The 19,735-nt window shown below is 37.0% G+C and overlaps 2 protein-coding genes and 1 long non-coding RNA gene across 7 annotated transcripts in view; 2 read left to right on the top strand and 1 right to left on the bottom strand.

Annotated features, from left to right (window-relative positions):
- Positions 1 to 6,597, top strand: part of FRA10AC1 (FRA10A associated CGG repeat 1) — a 37,533-nt gene extending 30,936 nt beyond the window's left edge. For all 3 annotated transcript variants that reach the window (XM_023240749.2, XM_023240748.2, XM_019813554.3), the window contains exons 14-15: positions 4,170 to 4,248; positions 6,428 to 6,597. In XM_023240749.2, the coding sequence (XP_023096517.2) occupies positions 4,170 to 4,248; positions 6,428 to 6,470 (122 nt within the window). In that variant the 3' untranslated portion in view covers positions 6,471 to 6,597. The remainder of the gene's footprint in view (positions 1 to 4,169; positions 4,249 to 6,427) is intronic.
- Positions 6,598 to 10,764: 4,167 nt separating this feature from the next.
- The window catches only part of PDE6C (phosphodiesterase 6C), a 48,555-nt gene continuing 39,584 nt past the window's right edge, over positions 10,765 to 19,735 (bottom strand). For 2 of the 3 annotated variants that reach the window (XM_045040420.1, XM_019813553.3), the window contains 7 exons: positions 18,309 to 18,409; positions 16,419 to 16,541; positions 16,213 to 16,276; positions 13,982 to 14,056; positions 13,787 to 13,870; positions 13,260 to 13,416; positions 10,765 to 11,107 (listed from right to left, as the gene is read on the bottom strand). In XM_045040420.1, coding sequence (XP_044896355.1) covers positions 11,046 to 11,107; positions 13,260 to 13,416; positions 13,787 to 13,870; positions 13,982 to 14,056; positions 16,213 to 16,276; positions 16,419 to 16,541; positions 18,309 to 18,409 — 666 coding nt within the window. In that variant the 3' untranslated portion in view covers positions 10,765 to 11,045. The remainder of the gene's footprint in view (positions 11,108 to 13,259; positions 13,417 to 13,786; positions 13,871 to 13,981; positions 14,057 to 16,212; positions 16,277 to 16,418; positions 16,542 to 18,308; positions 18,410 to 19,735) is intronic. The other variant, XM_003994246.6, reaches the window with a different exon arrangement.
- On the top strand, positions 15,079 to 18,511 carry LOC109492594. Its single transcript, XR_002146518.3, has 2 exons — positions 15,079 to 16,749; positions 17,117 to 18,511. It is a non-coding gene; the product is annotated as an uncharacterized LOC109492594 (long non-coding RNA).

Raw genomic sequence — 19,735 nt, 5'->3', positions numbered from 1 at the left:
AATTTTTAAGTGGTCAGTAATCAGAAATTTTGCACTGGGAAAAATAGAGGAGTTTTAAGATATTTACTGTTTAAACATTTAATGGAGAGGGAAGTGTCAGTGGAGGCATTCCTCTAGTTTAGGAATACAACATACATCTTATAAATTAGTTTGCTGATACCTGTTTTGTTTTCAGCATATTTGAAGTGTCCTAAAGCACTGATATTTGTTTCTCCCCACGTAAATCCTCATTGATGTGTAGCCCCTTTTCCTAAATTAGGTAAAGTATAGTAACAGTTTCTAGAACGTAGCCAGGCTTGATACTGAAAGACTTCTGCTATCTGGGGCGGAAGTAGTGTGTATATATCTATATCTATATATCTATATATCTATATCTATATTTATATATACATATACATGTATATGTCTATATATAGGGATATATAGATATATGGGACATATATATATCTCTCTATATATAGATATATATAGATTTATACATACACACACACACACACATATGTGTATATATATACACACACACTATCTTTCATTTTCACTTGGATAATGTTTAGTTACTTTTACTGCTATTTAATATATGGATTATTAAAACCAAATCCATGAAGAAAAACCCAATTTCTGTGGGGAAAAAGAATTTTAACTTGCATTTGTTGACTATTTATTCTGTCAGCCACAATGGCAAGTGGTTTAGTTGTGTTACCTCATTTAATCTTAATAATGGGCATATAATAGCCCATTTGGCAGACAGAAGAACCAAGACCCAGAGATTTTACATAAATTGCCTAAGATCTAGTTGTTGTTTAATAGCAGATCTGGGATTAAACCCAGACTTATAACTCTACAAAGTCTACACCCTTTTACCTGTATCATCAATAACTATTCATCAGTGAATCAAATGTAAGTCCACTCTTTATACCCCAATTTTGGCAGATACATTCCACAAATTTATATTAAATGATTTGATCTGTGTCTCAGTTCTATCTGTAAAATGGATATAAAGAAACTTAACTTTGTTTTTTTATTATCAGAGCCAAATGAGACAATATACCTGTAAAGCATGTGTCCAACACAAAGTTAACTTCTTGATAACCTATAGCTATTATTGTTGTTCAGGAAAAGAAAGAAAACCAGACATTAAACAGATTCTGTGTTTTGTTCTCTAGAATTGATCAAATCAAAAGTTAAGTCTATAAAAGTTTGACCTATCCATTATGTTATCATAAGTGGAGACTTGCCACTTCTTCAGTAAGCCCAAGTTATTTAGTTATCATAATATCTGGAAGAACCAAGATGACAGATCTGTTTTCATTATTCAGACATATAGGGAAAATTGTATGCAGTTTGTACCACATTCTAAAAGGAACATTGAAAACCAAGAGATTTTCGCATTGAGAGAACTTGAAATTGTCATAGGAAGAAGGTTGAAGGAACTATACATGTTTAGTTTGGAGAAAAGTGAAGGGTTGGGAGAGAAGGGATAAGGAGTTAGACATGGAAACTGTAGATGTTTGTAAAACTGCTTTTGTGTAGACTTATTTTTGGTGAGTGTTTGGCAGAACTAGAGTCTATGGATAGAAATTGCCCAGAGACAGATTTTTGCCTTAATTTAAGGAAAAATTTCTCAATTAGAAATATCTGAAGAAAGCAATGGGGGAATGGGCTGCTTCAGGAAGTAGTGAGGTGTTTAAGCATAGATTGGACAGCCACTTGTTTGGGGAGATACTGCGATAAGAGATTGGATCATTGGATAACACCTAGATTAAAGACCTCTAAGATCCCATACAGAGAGTCAGTGATTTATATTTTGCTCCTCACTTGGTAATAACGGCTGCGTAGATTTGACACTGATACAAGAGTACCATTTTGTATTGCCTGTTCTCTTGTTATTTCCTTAGCAGTGCCCCTTCCACCTCGGGCAGGCTGTATCAGTTACCATAGGAATGGTTTCTAGTTATTGCCACTCTCAGGGAACTAGAATATTATAGATTCACAGGGTTGCACTTAAAGATCATATAGTCCAGTCTTCTGGATTTGATTCTCTAATAATATTTGGTCACTTTTTTAGCTTGTGATCTTTCAAAGAAAGTTATTTTATAATACTCTAAACTGATTTGCTCTTTTAGCAAAAAACTGGATTGTCCTGTATCATAAAACTGGTATAGGAAAGCTGGCCTATGGGAAGTACTCTTGACAGGGAAATTAGCTGCCCATTTTCAAAGTCCTTGTAGGTTTTGTTCTCTGACAACATTAACAGGGTAACACTGTAGTGTTAACTGTTAGGCCTGACTGGTTTTTCTGTGCTTTCTTTATCTCATGTTAGTGAGTTTTCATAACAATAAAAAATAAGAGTAGAAGACTTTTATTCTCTTTTCTCTCATATTTGGTTTGGGACATTGGCAGTTTCAGTGCTGGTTGTAATTGAGTGGGAATCTTGTTCCCAAGGCTTTATAATTTTGTCACCTTTTATTGTCTTTGTATGTAGATCATTAAAAGTACAACCCCTTCCCCCCCCCCTCCTTTTTTTTTTTTTTTTTTTTTTTTTACCATTTTTGTCAGAATTTGTGCCAGAATAGATTTCAGTTAGAACCGAAGTTCAGATATACATATTGATTCATGGATCAAAGTCCAGCAGGTAAAAGGCTAAAACCACTGTGGCAGATCAATGCTGTTTTATTTTTGTGTGTTAACTAAGGAACATTCTGTATTGACAGGCCAAATTTGTGTCAGTTCATTTTAAGACCAACTTATTGGAGAGGAACTATTTGCTATTAAAATTACTTTACGACATATACTTTTATTGTATTTTTCAGTATTTGATAATTTTTAGTTCACCAATATAGGGGGATTTACAAGAAACATGTCTGTTTTGTTATATTTTAAAAATAGAGTATATTCATTGTTTTGATTGATTTTTAAGGCAATACATGATCACTGTTTAAAATATAAAATATTTGGGGAGCACCTGGGTGGCTCAGTCGGTTAAGCATCCGACTCCAGCTCAGGTCTTGATCTCACAGCTCGTGGGTTCAAGCCCTGTGTCGGGCTCTGTGCTGACAGCTCGGAGCCTGGAGCCTGCTTCCGATTCTGTGTCTCCCTCTCTCTCTGTCCCTGCCCTGTTCATGCTCTGACATTCTGTCTCCCTCAAAAATAAATAAACATTTAAAAAAAATTTTTTTTTAATATAAAATATTTGGAAATGCTTGAAGTAGAAAGTATCCCAGGCCCACAGGTAATGTAATGACTGTTAAGTTTGGTTGGACCTTACAAACTTACAGTATATGTAACTACAAATTGGATTATACCATGCATGCTTTCTGTAACTTTTAAGAAACTTGATATAGCACAGATGTTTTTCCATGGTCATACATATAGTTATGCTAAGGTTTTTTTTAAAAGTTGTATAGTATTAATTTAACCAATCCTTAATCCCTAACTGGTGAGGATATAGGTTGTTTTCTTTTGTTGTTGTTATAATATAATGAACATCTTTGTACATGTATCTCAGGTGCTTATTTATTCTAAGTAAATAGTTAAATTCTTAAAAGCAGCATTGCTGGTCAAAGTGTATGTACATTTTAAACTGATCTATATTGCTAGATTTTCCTCAAGAAAAAGGTTTATAGAAATTTTACTCCAGCAATGTATTAGTATGCTTGTTTCTTTGAAACAGCTTCTTCTAATTAATTTAATCAGCATTAATTTTTAAAAGTGTCTGACAATATTTTTTCATAATTTAACTAGCTTGTCCTACACACTAGTTCAATTCTTCAGGTCATGATCCTAATGTAAATAAACTCTCTACAAAATTCTTAACCTGCGTGTCCTTTGTATGCTGAAAGAAAGAAGAAACTAAAGTGAAGACAATTATATTTCAAGAGATCATTCCTTTATAAGAGTTAATATTGGAATCACTACTTTAACTCAGTGTAACTTAGGGAAATTTCCCTTGAGACTTTCCTTGGTCTTTTTGCTGAGACTCTGGTATATCTCAGCTTATTTGTTTATTTTAAAAAGAATGTTATTGGTCTGGAAGAGTGAATTACATATTCAGAGCCACAAACGTTGAAGCTAAATTGCAGTTAACTCTGAAGTTAATTAATTGCATTGGTGGGTAGTTCAAAACATGTTTTAAATAAAACACATTTTAAAAATCTCTTTTAAATGAACAGGAAATTCTGATGAAGATGAAGGTACTTCAGAATCTGAACTTTGGAAGGGCCCCCTACCAGAGACAGATGAAAAATCACAGTGAGTCCTGATATTAACAGATAATGCACACCCTTTACATCAGTTAGGAAGCTGCAGCCACAGCCATTCTTGGTAACAATTAATGAAAAAGCTCAGCATCATGAATGTCTGTTTAATTCCAAGGACTCTCTAGTCTGGTAAGATCAGAGTTTAATTCTAGTCATTGCTTATGGCCATAGACAGCTAACTCGTCCAGCTTCCTCTCTGTCAGTAAATTTTTCTTCAGCTCACCTTGACAGATGGCCCTCTGGTCTTTGCTTAGAATCCATCAGAGAAGGGTTGTTTACTAGTTCCAGAGCAGCCTATTCATGATATTCTGATTATCATAAACCTGTACAGGGGAGCTCCTTGAAGATACGGATGGGTAAATTTCCAACAGCCACCTTAGTGCCCAAAGACAGATAATTCAGTGTGTACGTTGTTATCTGCTTTGGGTTGGGAGAGCTATCTGGGTATGGGCTGGGATGTTATCAGCTCTTGTCATATACTGGGAAGTTCAGCACTAGAGCTTTCTCTCCTAAAAGAGGGTAAAATAATACCTACTGCATAGAATTTATTGTGAAGATTTAATGAAGAATGTAAAGCACTTTGTGCCATACCTACAAATCTAAGCGCTCAATAAAGTTTAATCCCATTTTGTTAGTCTTTAGGCATGTTGGTTAATAATGGAAAAACAATGAACCAATCATTATTCACTAATTTAAGCTGATTACAAAACATCTTGCCAATTATGATATGTTCCCAGTGTAATAGAATTCAAGTGTATTGGAAAGAGTTTTTGTTAAATAAGATTACTTTTATTCTGTGACCTTAACTTTTTTTTCCAGCCAAATAAACAATTCCTACATGTAAAAGTTATTGCTATAAATAAAATATTGCTATCCTAGTCAAACTATTGACTAAACTTTCAACCGTGTAACTTCCCTTTGAAGAGCTTTATAGCTGAAAGTGATTAGACTAGGTCTTAGGATCAGCTCACCTTTTTAGGCAATGAAGATACTTGAGTAAATCCTAAGAAGGCTTTCATAATCCAGAACTCTTTGTGACCTCATAAATACTTGACATTGATCAAGTACTCAACATCTAATCTAACAGAGATTCAGCTAATTTCCCATATTTAAGTTTTGACTACAATTTGTAAATTTTTACTGCATTTTGCTGTCATGCTGGGGAAAAAGGGACAACAGCAATGGGGAGTGCCAAATTGCAGATAATTCTTAAATCAACTTTAGCTGATTCTGTTTTTTTTTTTATTAATTTGAACATGGTGTAATAGCTTTTTGCATTCACAAGTATTTAAAATCAAATGATGAAGGCCCATTGTGAATCCCTGATGTAGAAGAACTTTTCTGAAGAGACTGGTAGACTGGTGACTTGCCAGTTTGATTACCTGTCTCAGAAAGAAAAAAGCAGATGTGTATACATTTAATCCTCATAGCACCTCTGTGAGGAAATATAATATCCTCTATTGCACAGATAAGGAGACTGAGCCCAGAGAAGTTAAGTAACCTGCTGTTACTAGCTAGTAAGTGACCGAACTGGAACTTAAATACCATCTGACTTGAAAACCTGTACATTTTCCTTCATCACTCTGGTTCCAAACATTAATTTTGTACTTGACAGTTTTCATAGTATTTTAACAATTTAATATCTTCTTTCAGACTTCAATTCTTTGTGTTAGACATGATTTTTACAGCTACAAATATATATTGACTATTCTCAGAGCAATAAAAACCTACAGCCTAAGCAGATTTTTTCCATTCCTAGGAGCAAGACGTGTATTTTGCTGAAAATAGTTTTCTTTTTCATTCATTTCTTGATCAGACTGTAATTTGAAATGAGAATGAACAGAGAAACTATAAAGTCAACCAAAAAAGTAAAGAGAAGCAATAACATTTTATAAAGTATGCACTTTAAAGTAAAATCTTAGGTAATACATTTAGGGGGAGGTGGCTACATATGAAACACTTTATATTTAATCAGTCTGGGTATAATTATGATTATTCAAAAAGTTAAGAATTATTTGATGGCTGAATCATGAAATACATTGATATATAGAAGAATCAGCAAATTACATTGAGTGAAAATATTTTATTTTCATTAATCTCCTATTACGTGTCACCTAATAATTTCTTTTCTGTTGGTTTTAATCAATATGTATACTTTTTCTTTTAAATAGAGAAGAGGAATTTGATGACTATTTTCAAGATTTATTTCTGTGAGATGGAAGAGAGAAGCCTACGTTCCTTAATGTGAAAGTGCACTTTGAAACTCTCCACAACAATGTCATCTACAGGTTGCAGCTTGAGTGGTTTATCTTTGGAAATAAAAATCCAACTACTGTCAGGATGTCAGCTGCTTTGAAAGTTTTTCAGTTCCATTGGAGACATGTTTCCCTTTCCCTTCTGTGTCTTTTCAATTGCTTATATACAGCCGCTCCGCCCACAGCTCCTCAAGGGTGAAGCTAGTACACTGTACAGAGAGTCTGTTGTTCCTGTAATTTGTAGTTTTTGTTGTTTTACTCATTCATATTTATCTTCCCTTGCCTCAGTTAGTTTAAATTATTAGAATTATTGGTATCTCACAAAAAATTATAAAATAGAGTAAGTATGTCTCTCCAGCTTCTATTTATTTACTTTCCTTTCATCCACTGGCACCCTCTTTTTAAGCACCTGCTTTCCCATCACCACCTGTTTCTAGCTGCCTTTTTTTTTTTTTTTTTTTTTTTTTTTTGCTTACCTTTCTCTTGCTTTCTTCTCCCCTATACTACTTAAGGGAGTTTGTTATAATCAAAGTTGACTTCCCAGTGTGTGAGCAGTTTATTATAAAGTAAGTTAATACTATTGGGGGAGGGGGGGCAAATGAGGTCCCAGAAGTCAAACCAGTAGATTAGGTTAAAAGTTGACTCGGGGCACCTGGGTGGCTCAGTCGGTTAAGCGTCTGACTTCGGCTCAGGTCACCATCTCACGGTCCGTGAGTTCGAGCCCCGCCTCAGGCTCTGGGCAGATGGCTCAGAGCCTGGAGCCTGCTTCCGATTCTGTGTCTCCCTCTCTCTCTGCCACTCCCCCATTCATGCTCTGTCTCTGTCTCAAAAATAAAATAAACGTTAAAAAAGAAAAATTAGGGGCGCCTGGGTGGCGCCGTCGGTTGGGCGTCCGACTTCAGCCAGGTCACGATCTCGCGGTCCGTGAGTTCGAGCCCCGCGTCAGGCTCTGGGCTGATGGCTCAGAGCCTGGAGCCTGTTTCCGATTCTGTGTCTCCCTCTCTCTCTGCCCCTCCTCTGTTCATGCTCTGTCTCTCTCTGTCCCAAAAATAAATAAAAACGTTGAAAAAAAAATTAAAAAAAAAAAAGAAAAATTAAAAATAAATAAATAAATAAATAAAAGTTGACTCTCCAACAGAGCAATTCTCCAGTAAGATAATTGAGCTGAGTAATAGTAGGTGCTAGAACTTGTCCCAGATATAGTCATGCAAATATGGGTGTACTTCCATGCCAAGATATATTATAAAATGTAAATCTTAATTTGAGGATCATACCCCTCACAGTCACTGGATGTGCTTTAGGAGATCTAAGCACTCCTAGAATCTGTGTAAACTTCTGTGATTGTGTGTATTTTGGGGGGAAAAGGGTCTATAGTTTTCATCAAATTTTCACATGGATGTGTTGATATTTTTAAAAAAAGGTTTTAACCCATTTTTATAGAGCAAGAGCCAAAAGATAGAGGAGAAGATGCATGATTTGGTGAAGAGAGAGGACCTGTAGAAAGTGATCTAATAGCATGTCAATTATTTTGTTGAAGATACACTTTTTTTTTTTTAAGTTTATTTATTTATTTAGAGAGAGCGTGAACCGGGGAGGGACAGGGAGAGAGGAAGAACAGGAATCCCAAGCAGGCTCTGCGCAATCAGCACAGCCTGACATGGGGCTTGGGGCTCAATCCCATGAACCTTGAGATCATGACCTGAGCGAGATCAAGAGTCAGATGCTTAATTAGAGCCACCCAGGTGCCCTGAAGATATACTATTTTAAATGACATTTAAACATGGAATGATTGGTATTCACTTGCAGAATAAGTAGTTTAGTATCTTTTTTTTTTTTTTTAACATTTTTGAGAGAGCTTGAGGGGGGGGGGGGCCGGGGGGGGGGGGGCACAGAATCTGAAGCAGGCTCCAGGCTCTGAGCTGTCAGCACAGAGCCCAACATGAGGCTCGAACCCATGAACCATGAGATCATGACCTGAGCCAAAGTTGGACGCTGAACAGTCTGAGCAGCCCAGGCGTCCCTAGTGCCTTATTTTTAAATGGTTATCATCAGAGATTTTCCTTTTATTAAACAGTTCTTATTCATTGTATTTGTCAGACTTCTATATGTGAGGCATTATGCTGGATATTGCTACAAAGGAACTATCTACGAAATAATTATGCAGTCATTTCTAAACTATCAAAAAACGGTAAATCAGTATTAGTTTATTAATACTGAATATTTTCATACCCCCTCTTAAAGAAACTGTGTTTTTTTAATATCTCACTACTTATAGTGAATAAAAAGGAACCTTGATTCCTGAGGAAAAAGTGTTGAAATGTTCAGCAGCAAACTGAAATTAGGAAATATGTACCTAAAACATTTTTATGATAAAAATATATTCATAGCTTGGCGATCATCAGAAAATAAAATTCCTGTAAAATTAAATGATGACTAGAAAAACTAAAGACTTTTTAAAAATAGATCCACATATTTGGTATTGCAAGTGTGGTTTATGGACATGAGGTTCATTTATAAATTCAGATCATTACATATAATCACAATACTTAATCTGTTCATACATAATGGAAGTCATATTTTTTTTTAAAGTTTTTTTTTTTTCAACATTTATTTATTTTTGGGACAGAGAGAGACAGAGCATGAACGGGGGAGGGGCAGAGAGAGGGAGACACAGAATCGGAAACAGGCTCCAGGCTCTGAGCCATCAGCCCAGAGCCTGACGCGGGGCTCGAACTCACGGACCGCGAGATCGTGACCTGGCTGAAGTCGGACGCTTAACCGACTGCGCCACCCAGGCGCCCCGGAAGTCATATTTTTAAGGTGTCTTTGAAAAGGCCTCAAGATGATGAGTTTAAAGATTAATTCTCCCGCAGACCTGTCTCACATTTGGCTCTAGTGCAGTCAGTTTTCAGTGGACCACTGTTTTGGGATATGAAGTTATGCTTTCTTCTACTAGCTCTTAAGCAAAGTTCCTATTTTTGCAGACCTTCAATGGTGGCACATCTTTGCTCCTCAGTTTGCTTTCTAGTGAATAAGGAGGGGAAGTTGTTTGAGCTGATATTTTGTTGTCAAAAATTACATAAAGGAAGAGTTTCTTAGGCAGTTTCTAAAATAATCATAAAAGTGGACTTTCAAAATTATTGTAAGTAATGGAAATCAGGTATACATGTATTACCTACTCAAGGTGATGAGTTTAATAGACAACACTCATTTGGGTGTATATATTCAATGAGTTTTTTACCCTCTAAATATATTTTTTTAACTTTTGGGCACTCCTCATTTATACCTGTTTGTTATGACATTTATTCAAAATATTATTCATTCATATTTACTGAGCACTACCTTGTACCAGGCACTACTCTAGGTGCTAGGATAGACTTAGGAACAAAACAGACAAAAATAAACAAAAATCTTTTCCTCTCACAGACCTCACATTTTAGTGTGAGAGTAGCAATCCTAGGATTCTAAATCTTAAAATTTTTTAAATTGTCCTTAGTTTCTCTTGAGAAACCAATATTTAGAATGCCTAGTACATAGCTATAGTAATCATTTTTTAAAAATAATCTCTGTTGAAGATTGTCACAGACTGTTATAACTGTCTCTGTTACGGATTTGCCAAAAGTGGGTGTGATGTTCACCTTTCCATTGTCAAGGATAAAAAGTAGTGGAAATAGATGATAAGCATTTCAGATAGAATAACATTTGATGTCCTTTTATTTTCTAAATAGTATTTACAGGCATTATAAATTCTATACTGTATTTACTCTTACCTTAAGACATGTTGATGAGAGATTTTTAGGAAGGAATTTGAGGTATGAATTACAAGTATTAATGTTATGGGCTAAATTATGTCCCCTCCCCCCCCCCCAATTCATTTTGAAATTCAAACCCCCAGTACCTCAGAATGTGATTCTATTTGGAGACAGGGTATTTAAAGAGGTAATTAAGGTAAATGGAGATCATATGAATGGGCCCTAATCCAATACGACTGTGTCCTTATAAAAAGGAGATTAGGATGCAGACACACAAGATGGAAGACTTTGTGAGGATACAGGGAGAAGATGACCATCTACAAGCCAAGTGGGGAGAGGCCTCACAAGAAACCAATCCTGCCAACACCTTGGTTTTGGACTTGGAGCCTCCAGAACTGTGAGAAATTTCTGTTCGAGCCACTCAGTCTGGTATTTTGTTACGGTAGCCCTAGCAAATGAATACTATTAATAAGAATCTTTAAAAAAAGAATTGGTGACTGGTTTCAGGATTGTATATTTTTAATTTAAAGCAAATTGGCACCAAAAATGCACTTGTTTTCGTCTTGTATATTTTCCACTTCTGTTGAACTTTATTTTACCCTCGGGGTTTCATGCTAGCAATAGGTTTTCTTTTGGTGGTCACAAGGGTAGTTTATCTGAAGATCCTTTTACTCTCTTAGTTCGTGGTTTGCTGAATGAAATTCGCTGAAGTTCTTTTGCATGTTTTCTGTTTTTCTTCAGAAGTAGAAACAATATTTGAAATTTAGACCAGTTGGATTATATTACAACATTAGACATGTTTTGGACTTTTTGTCATCACTGCCACCTCCTGAATCTTCTGTGGCTAGCAAAAAGAAAAACAGTAGTATTGGGAATCAGTGGACCCAGAGTATTTTTCTTCTAACCCTCTCATGACCAACTTAATAGCCTAATTAATAGTTTTAACTTATAACAAGTAACAGTGGTTTGATCATTTAAAAACTTGAAATCACGTTCAGGGTTGGTCCTTTTGAAAAAGAGAGTCTAATAAATGATTAACCAATTAACATCTGGTTCTCAAGGAAACCACTGATCTGCACAATCTGGGAGTCTAAGTTGTTACTTTGTGCCAGGTACTAATGTTGCCTGAGAGTACAAAATTATGTTCTTGGGTCACAGAGACTTCTCAGGGTAGCAGGAAAAAAAATTCAAAAGGAATTTTTATGCAAATAAAGTATAATAGATCCATATCCAATATACTGAATACTAAAAGAAAACGTTGGGAGACACTTAACCTGATATCCTGTTCATCATAAAATTGAGATAAGGATTAAATTTACTTGTACTAGGAAATACCTTTGCTTTTCACTTGGATAGTAAAATTTACCACTTCTGTTATCTTTTTGAAGTGCAAATCAAATCTTAATTGTTTTCCCATTTAAATCCTTTTAATGATTCCCCCTTGCTCCTGTACAGGACAAATCCTCAAGCAAGGCCTTTAAGGCCACACTTTCCTGCAGAACTGTCTTACCAGTTCCCCAGACTCCAGTTACACCTGTTTTAAGTTCTACAATTGCATCAGGCTTATTTCCACCTCAAGGCCTCTGTTCGTCACTTCCTCCCCAACCCCACCTCCTTTCTTTGCTTAGCCAAAGCCTGCTGTCTTCAGAATTTAGCTTAAACATCCTTCTTCTGGAAAGACTTCCCCTGTGGTAGTTATAGATAGATAATCAATTGTTCACTTATTGGTTTAATGTCTAGCTCCCCTACCAGGTGGTAAGCTCTGTGAGATAAGGACCCCAACTTTCCCCAGGCCCTGCCTAACACGGGGCCTTATACAGAGCAGATGCCCAATAAATACATTGCTGAATGGATATCCAGAAGTCATAAACTCCTACTTTTATTGTGTTGAAGGACCTCCTTAACCTTTTAAGCAAAATATTTTCTCCCTCTATGAATTTTTAAAAATACCACTAAACACAGTAGAATCATCTAAAAGGTATGTTGTATCTTTTGTTTTACAAGGCTCTTCCAGACACAGATGATTTCTTTGCTAAACAGAATTTCTTACAAAATCTTTTGAGTGCTGTCAAGACAGAATACAAAATCATGATGTTAGCATTCCAATTTCAAGATGACATTTGAGTCATGTGATAAACTCATAGTTAATCTCAAGCATCTTAACAGTGGTTTCCTGAAGATAATGTTAAACCGAACGGAGTGACTTTAGGAGTAGAAACTTCATTGGGAAAAACAGCACAATATGGGAACATTCGAGGCATAGTCTCAAGTCACCCCATTCAGCTGTCCAGCTTTACTTCCATGTAGGGCTTCCTTAAGTCTGGAAGGGAGGCTGGAGATAAATCTCATTACATACACAAGAATTTTGAGCTCAGAGAGGTGAAGCAAATTGCCCAAAGCCTTATAGCTAATGCATAACGTTAGGACTAAAGTTGTTTTTCTCACCTAACCCTGATCCCACTGGTTCCATGACTCTTGTATTTCTAAAAACTCCATATTCTGTGGATGTACCCAGGAGCCACCTACTAGAGTGGATAAAGAAGCCTAGCCCCAACCCCTACTTCAACTGGACCAGTCAATTCCTCCTGGAATTATTCATAAGATCTTGTTTTGGGGGAGGAAAAAATCTCTCAAAAGCACTAATCAATTTATTATAATTACTGGGAAAGCAAGTCTCCTGTTTGCATTTACTTTTTATGGTTTTGTCAGTTGAAATTAAGCTCAGCCTGACTTCTGGCTACTTTACAACGAGCAAAAACAGATACCATCTAGGGGTGCCTGGGTGGCTCAGTTGGTTGAGAGTCCGACTTCGGCTCAGGTCATGATCTCACAGTTTGTGGGTTCGAGCCCTGTGTCGGGCTCTGTGCTGACAGCTCAGAGCCTGGAGCCTGCTTTGGATTCTGTGTCTTCCTCTCTCTGCCTGCTTGCGCTCTGTCTCTCCTCTGTCTCTCTCTCAAAACAAACGTTAAAAAAAAAAAAAACAGATTCCATCTAACCTTTTGCAGCCATATTTCCTTCTTCCTGCTTTTTTGTCTCCTCTTCAATTACCTTCATCTTTGCATCGTATTCATCAGCTAGGGATTTCCATTCTACTCTGTTGTTCTGAAGACCAGTCAGCATTGGTGTGATTTCTTTGTGAAACCGTGAGAACTCCTAGCGAGAATTTTAGTTCAGAAACATAGTCATAGTTGATTTTCAGTACTTTTCATATGCAGAAAAGGAACTGTAAGGAATTATTACAGTGCTCAGGGCTGCTAGGATGAGCCTAACTCAGGGCCTTGGGAACAGGAAAGACAGGTGCTGTTTTCTAAGTACGTCTGGGTCTGTTCAGTGTGCTCACTTCTAAATTCTCTTAGTTTTTATTCCACCCCTGAATGAGAAATTAGGATAATTCCTCAAGCTACTTTGGAGAAACAAGGACACCCCTAATGGCTTTCCATGTGGGAGACTCAATTTTGGTAACAGTTTGAAAGAAAAACCCTAGTCCAGCTGATTATACATTTTACTCAATTCGTTCACTTACCTTGTATACAAAAGTACAAACAAAATCAATAAATCCAACTTGAAGTTTGGGTAGTTCGTCTTTTTTGTTTCTGTCCATCATAGGCTAGAAAGAGAAGTACATTCTTTAAGGATAGTTTTCTAAGACTCGGGGAACAAAAGAGACTGATTTGTATCAACAATTTGTAATAGTGTGTTTCTATGTCAAAGTCTTTACAATAGGCTGTTGCTGCAGCACAGTCCTCTCCAGATCTCCTTGTTCCCAAAATTCATTTGCAACCAGAAGTGCCACCTGCAAGTAAGAGTAAGACTCGGTTCATGAAAGTGACTTATTAGTAGAGAATTTGCATTTTATCAGTGTGCGTGACATTTCAGGATAGCGTTTATATTAATGCTCGAGGTGTTGTCACACCATATGCTCTTTGGTATTAAAAAGATGTCATCTACAGATTATATTGAAATGGCAAAGGGGAATTCCTCTTCGTGCGTCAGTGTTCTAGGCCCATTCTTGGAGTACCTGTCTCCTATTTGCTATTGCCACCACTTCTCAACAATAGAAAGGGGAGATGGGAGAATGTTTAATTCCATTACATTTTGCTTCAAGCTCTAAAGCTTCCCACGCCCTCCTTTTGTCCTGCTTCTCTCTTAGCATCTAGCATGTGTGTGCACATACACACACACACGCGCACACAGATTAGAACACAGCTTTACTTGACTACAGTGTGAGGACATTTGAGGGAAATTTTATATAGCTTTAAAAAACCCAGTATCTATCAAGTTCAATGATTATCCACTAGCTGCCTTACATTGACATGAACCCAGCTTGCCGGGAAGAATAAGATGTGACCACCTTCTTTAAAATGCTCACAGTCTAGTAGACACAGTTCTGTGAACTATGTGGGGAAGTGCTGTGGATCAAGAAGGGAGTAAAGAGGAGTTTCAGAAAGGAGCTTGCATTTCTGTTGTATCATCAAGGATGAATAGTAGTTTTAGGTAAAGAGGAGGGGAAGACGATCTGCTGAGAGAAAATTGAACATGCAGAGCTTAGAGTGTGAGGCAGTGAAGGGGAGAGAATGACAGGAAATAATGTGGTGCCTGTGAGTTAAGGACAGGCGGTGACAGGCCATGTAAGCTTTGTTAGAAAGTTTGATTCTCTAGACCAGTGATGCTTATTCCTGGAGGGGTAGGGTTCCTCCAGAATGCACTAGTGGCCCAGGCAGGTGGGGGCCAAGAGAGATTTAAGCGAAAGTAACTTTGTTTTTTCTTTTATATAAAGCGCTCTTTGTACAACTTTTGGTGGGAGGTGGGGGTGGGGGGTGGACTGAAAGCTTGAAAATCTCTGGCAAGGGGGAATTTAGAAGGCTTTGAAGCATGGGAGTGGCTGAGCAGAACTCTGTAAATAATCCCAGCAGCCACTCAGAGGAAGGCTGGGCAGTTCAGGATGAGGAAGGATCACTCAGGAGGATCCCTGCCACCACAGAGTTGATGGAAGAGGGTGGAAGTCTGACCTGAGGCTGTGGCAAGGGTGACAGGCAGGAATGGGGGAGATGAACTTCAAGCAAGGCCCCAGGTTTCTGGCCGGGGTGACTGTGCAGATAAAGAATAAGGGAGAAAGAGCAGGCACGTCAGGATGGAGGAGCACCAGTGTATGGTTCGGGATTTGACGGTTCCAGTGATTCTGTCTTTACTAATACAACCCACATTTATAATTGGACCCAGTGAATTCTGGCCTTTCTTCTGCTTAGGGTTTTCCCTAGATGTCACTGAGGGAAAAAGAAGCTTCTTTCATCCAGTTAGTAAGAAATAAGTAGTAAACTAGTGGCTCCTGACTCCCACTCCCCAAGGTTGGCAGAGAACTTCCAGGGAGGGCACCCTTAAACATGAACTTATTACAGATTACAGATGGTGCCTTGTGATAATTGACAGCACAGTGAAGAAGAGGTTGTGGGAGCAAACCACCCCTGCTAGGGGAAACCACTGATGATTCATCTTTGCCCTGTGCTGATTGATTCTACTAAAAACTCAGACATTCCCTGAATAATTTTATATAGTTCTTGCAGCTTGTTCAGTGATAAGGAATTCTTTGCAGAAAGTATTTCTTTCTAAGGTCCCTTCTCTTTGCCTTGTTCTGGGCAAAGAGACCAAATGACCTATCGTGTTATTGACATCTGTGAGCTCTTGAAAGCTATTTGCCTTTCTTCATTAACAGAAATCCAACAGGGAACATTTTATTTTTGTCTTAACTTCTCAAGTTTCTTTTTTCTTTTCAAATTATAAACTGATGGTTTGTTCCAGGGTAATGAAATATAGTTGTATACAAAATATATAGTCATATAATTGCTAGCTATAATAAAATTCCGAGATTGCCAGAATCTTCACATTCACCCTTACATGGGACCTAGACTGCATCTGAGAATGTGACAGAAAAGGAAACGTAGCTGTACTCGCCTGACTTTGTACCTCCCAGGGTTTGGTTATAGCTGACAGATCACATGCAGTCATCATCATTGCCCTTAGAAGAAAACAAAAGTTGTTAAAATAGAAAGACATAAAAAATAAGGTGGTTTTTTTTTGTTTTTTTTTTGTTTTGTTGTGTGTGTGTGTGTTTGTTTTTTGTTTTTTGCCAAAAGAGGAATAAAATTCTCACTACTCACATTATAACCTCTTTTTTGGTTGGATCAATGGTTACATATTTGACGGCCTCTTCCTCGGTTTCCATTTTTTCACAGGCATCAACAATTTTTTGAAACATGGTTCTCTTCCTAAAAAAGATACAGCTGTGCAACGATTATAGCATATAAGACCAGAGATTTTAAAAAAGTATCTTTAATATGCGCTTCTCAGAGTTAAAGTTCCCACTTTGCATCAGATGTTTACATAGTGGATCTAAAGGGTCAGGGAATAAGAGACTAAATGGCTGCTAACCGTTGGCACAGAAAGGGTTTAAGACAGGAAAACCACCAGCCACAGAAAGGGAAAAAATTGGTAAGTTTGAATACATTAAAGCTAAAAGATACATGTGACAAAAGAGATCATAACATAAACATAAAGGCCACAGGCTGTGATGAGACGTAATGCATAAAAGCAACAAAAAAATCAGAACCTAAAATACATGAAAAGATACTCAACCTCACTGGTAAACAAGAAAATACAAATTTGAACATCAATAAGAAGCCATCTCACGGTCAAATTAACAAGATAAATAAGTGTGTGCAGATCAAAAGTAGTCCAGAGAAGAGGTAACAGGAACTCTTGCACACCGCTGGTGGGAGTTTAAACTACTCAGGAGTGCAGTTTTGCAATGAAGTATAAAACTTAAGATTTGCAAATCTTGTTGCAATCCCACTTCTAGGTACGCACTTCAGAGAAACTCTCACGTGTACAAGGACATACGATGTGGTATTGTCAACAATAATGAAAAGTAGGAAATGATCTAAATGTCCATGAATAGAAGAATGGTTAAATTAATTATGGCATGTTCATAAAGCTGAATATACAGTTCAAATGAATGAACTGGATCTTCATTTACCACCAAGGTAAATCTTTAAAACATATTGCATGAAAAAGCAAGTTGCGGAAAAGTATGTACAAGATGAAACCATTTATGGAAAATTTTAAAACGCACGTAACAATACCACATGAAAACGTGGATGGAAAGGACAGATACACAGCATCAGGATGATGATGACTGTGAGGGGAAAGGGAGGGGTTTTTCATGGTAGAGTGGGTTCGAATGCCTCGACTGCATTTTTTTTTTCCTTAAAAAAAAAAAAAGACCTCAGGTGTGGCAAAATCTTAGCATTTGTTGAATCTGGGTCATGGATATTTGGTATATGTGCTGCCGAAGCGAGCACTGGGTCATGGATATTTGGATATCAATTATATTCTTTCAAGTATCTGTCTTCATCTTTGAACTATTAAATAGTTTTTTAATTAAGAAGGATCAGAGAGGCACGATTTGATACTACCCATGTAAGTCATTAAATAGTTGGATATTATAACTAGTTCACCTTGTCCTAATCCATTTTGCCAAGCAACTCTATAGTTCACTGACAAAATGGGCAGCAGCTCGGAGTATCCGGTCTCCTTGGTCATTTCTGTAGTGCTCTGCTGTACATAACTCAGAATTATGTGAGTTTGGTTAACGTGCATCCATGTGATCAAGGTTTTTTAGCTCCGAGTCTCCAGCAGAGCCAAATGTCTGAGCCTGCAACTCTAAATACCAGACTCTGGACCATGATGACTCCACCAGACCAAAATGCTCCTCAAAGGCTTTGCGGCATCACCCTTCTGGCAGGTACACCAACTTCACCGTGCATTCCTCAAACTTCTTCAATAACAAACTAATCAACAGCAGGGATTCGTTTTTTTAAATGTATTTTCAGATGTCTAGTAAACTCACTGTCAGTACCTTGAAGGTATTCTACTGATGTTCCAAAAGGAAAATGAATAACTGTGTGTGTGAATAAATGCCTTTTGACTTGAATGCAGTGGATCATTTATGTGAGGCAGAAACACATAGTGTAGGGGCGTTCTGTACTTACTTGAAGTATAAAGCCAGGTCAGTTGCTATTATTGCAACTTCAAACAAATGAATAACTGTTTCAAACTGGCGTTTATTTAGGTTCTGGAAGATGTTTAAACTCTGTAAGATAAAAATTCACAATAAAGTGCAATCATGAATTTGTCTTGGTTCAACAAATAAGCCAAACTATGTTTAACAAAATAAAGATTATTGGCACAGAGAGACGAAAAACTAGGTCTTTTTTCTCTCACGTTTTTTGTTTTCAGCTTTCTCTTGGATTAAATTACCACTCTACTTTGAGTAAAGTAATTTAAACTATAAAAGTAGATACTATTAGCAAATATTCATATAAGTAGTGTATAAGTTTGGGGAGTAAATAAAAGTGTTTTCTCCCAGGATCACTTAAAAATATAACAGTAGACTTAAATTTTGCTTGTATTAACTGAGGAGATTTAATAAAGAATATGTGGTACATCCAGTTGTTAGACATGCTGAATTATCCAACGGGTAATTTTTGAGTAATCACAGAAGTTGCTGGATGACTTCAGAAACTATAAATTATACTAGTACTCATGTATATATGGGAAGAGATAATGAAATCTCTCACGTTGTTCTTAAAATGTTTTCGTGCAATTATATTTTACAAACAACTAGACCTTTCTTCAGAGAGTTTCCCAGTAATAATCTCTTCACATATGGATCAGCTTAATAGTGTGATAGAAAATGAGAGTAAATTTGGCAGTGTGTGCGTGTATATATATGTGTGTGTGTATGTATATATATGTATATATGTATATGTGTATATATATGTATATATGTGTGTGTGTGTGTGTGTGTGTGTATATATATATATATAAAATGTTTTTTATTTATTTTTGAGAGACAGAGCAAGAGTGGGGGGAGGGGCAGAAAGAGAGAGAGAGAGACACAGAATCCGAAGCAGGCTCCAGGCTCTGAGCTGTCAGCCCAGAGCCTGACGTGGGGCTCAAACCCACAAACCGTGAGATCATGACCTGAGCCAAAGTCGAACACTTAACTGAGTCACCCAGGGCACCCCTTGGCAGTGGTTTTTAAAAGGTTTCATATTCCAATATGTATCCTTTTGATGATTACATTATTTTAAGCAACAAACTACACCGAATAACCACTGATAATATGGAAGCCTAGTTAATAGCAGTGTAATAATATGTATTATTTGAAAAAGGTCTCATATTCCAAATAAATCACTTTAGGCATATAGGCCAAAGGACAGATGTATAGTAGTTTTGCCACATGAAGCTGATAGTCATGAAATACATACATATACCCGAACTGCATTCTTGTCTTTTTTTCCTCACTCATTTTGACAGTCATCTAAAAACATGGACAAGTCTCCAAACTGAAAAACCTGTCTTAATCCTATACTCTTTTTATTTTCTCTTTTTTTTCTTTCATATCTAAGGATCA

Source organism: Felis catus, chromosome D2 (assembly GCF_018350175.1).
Source record: "Felis catus isolate Fca126 chromosome D2, F.catus_Fca126_mat1.0, whole genome shotgun sequence".
Classification (NCBI taxonomy): domain Eukaryota; kingdom Metazoa; phylum Chordata; class Mammalia; order Carnivora; family Felidae; genus Felis; species Felis catus.
Note: the sequence above shows the minus strand (reverse complement) of the source record. Positions and strands in the feature narration are given on the sequence as shown.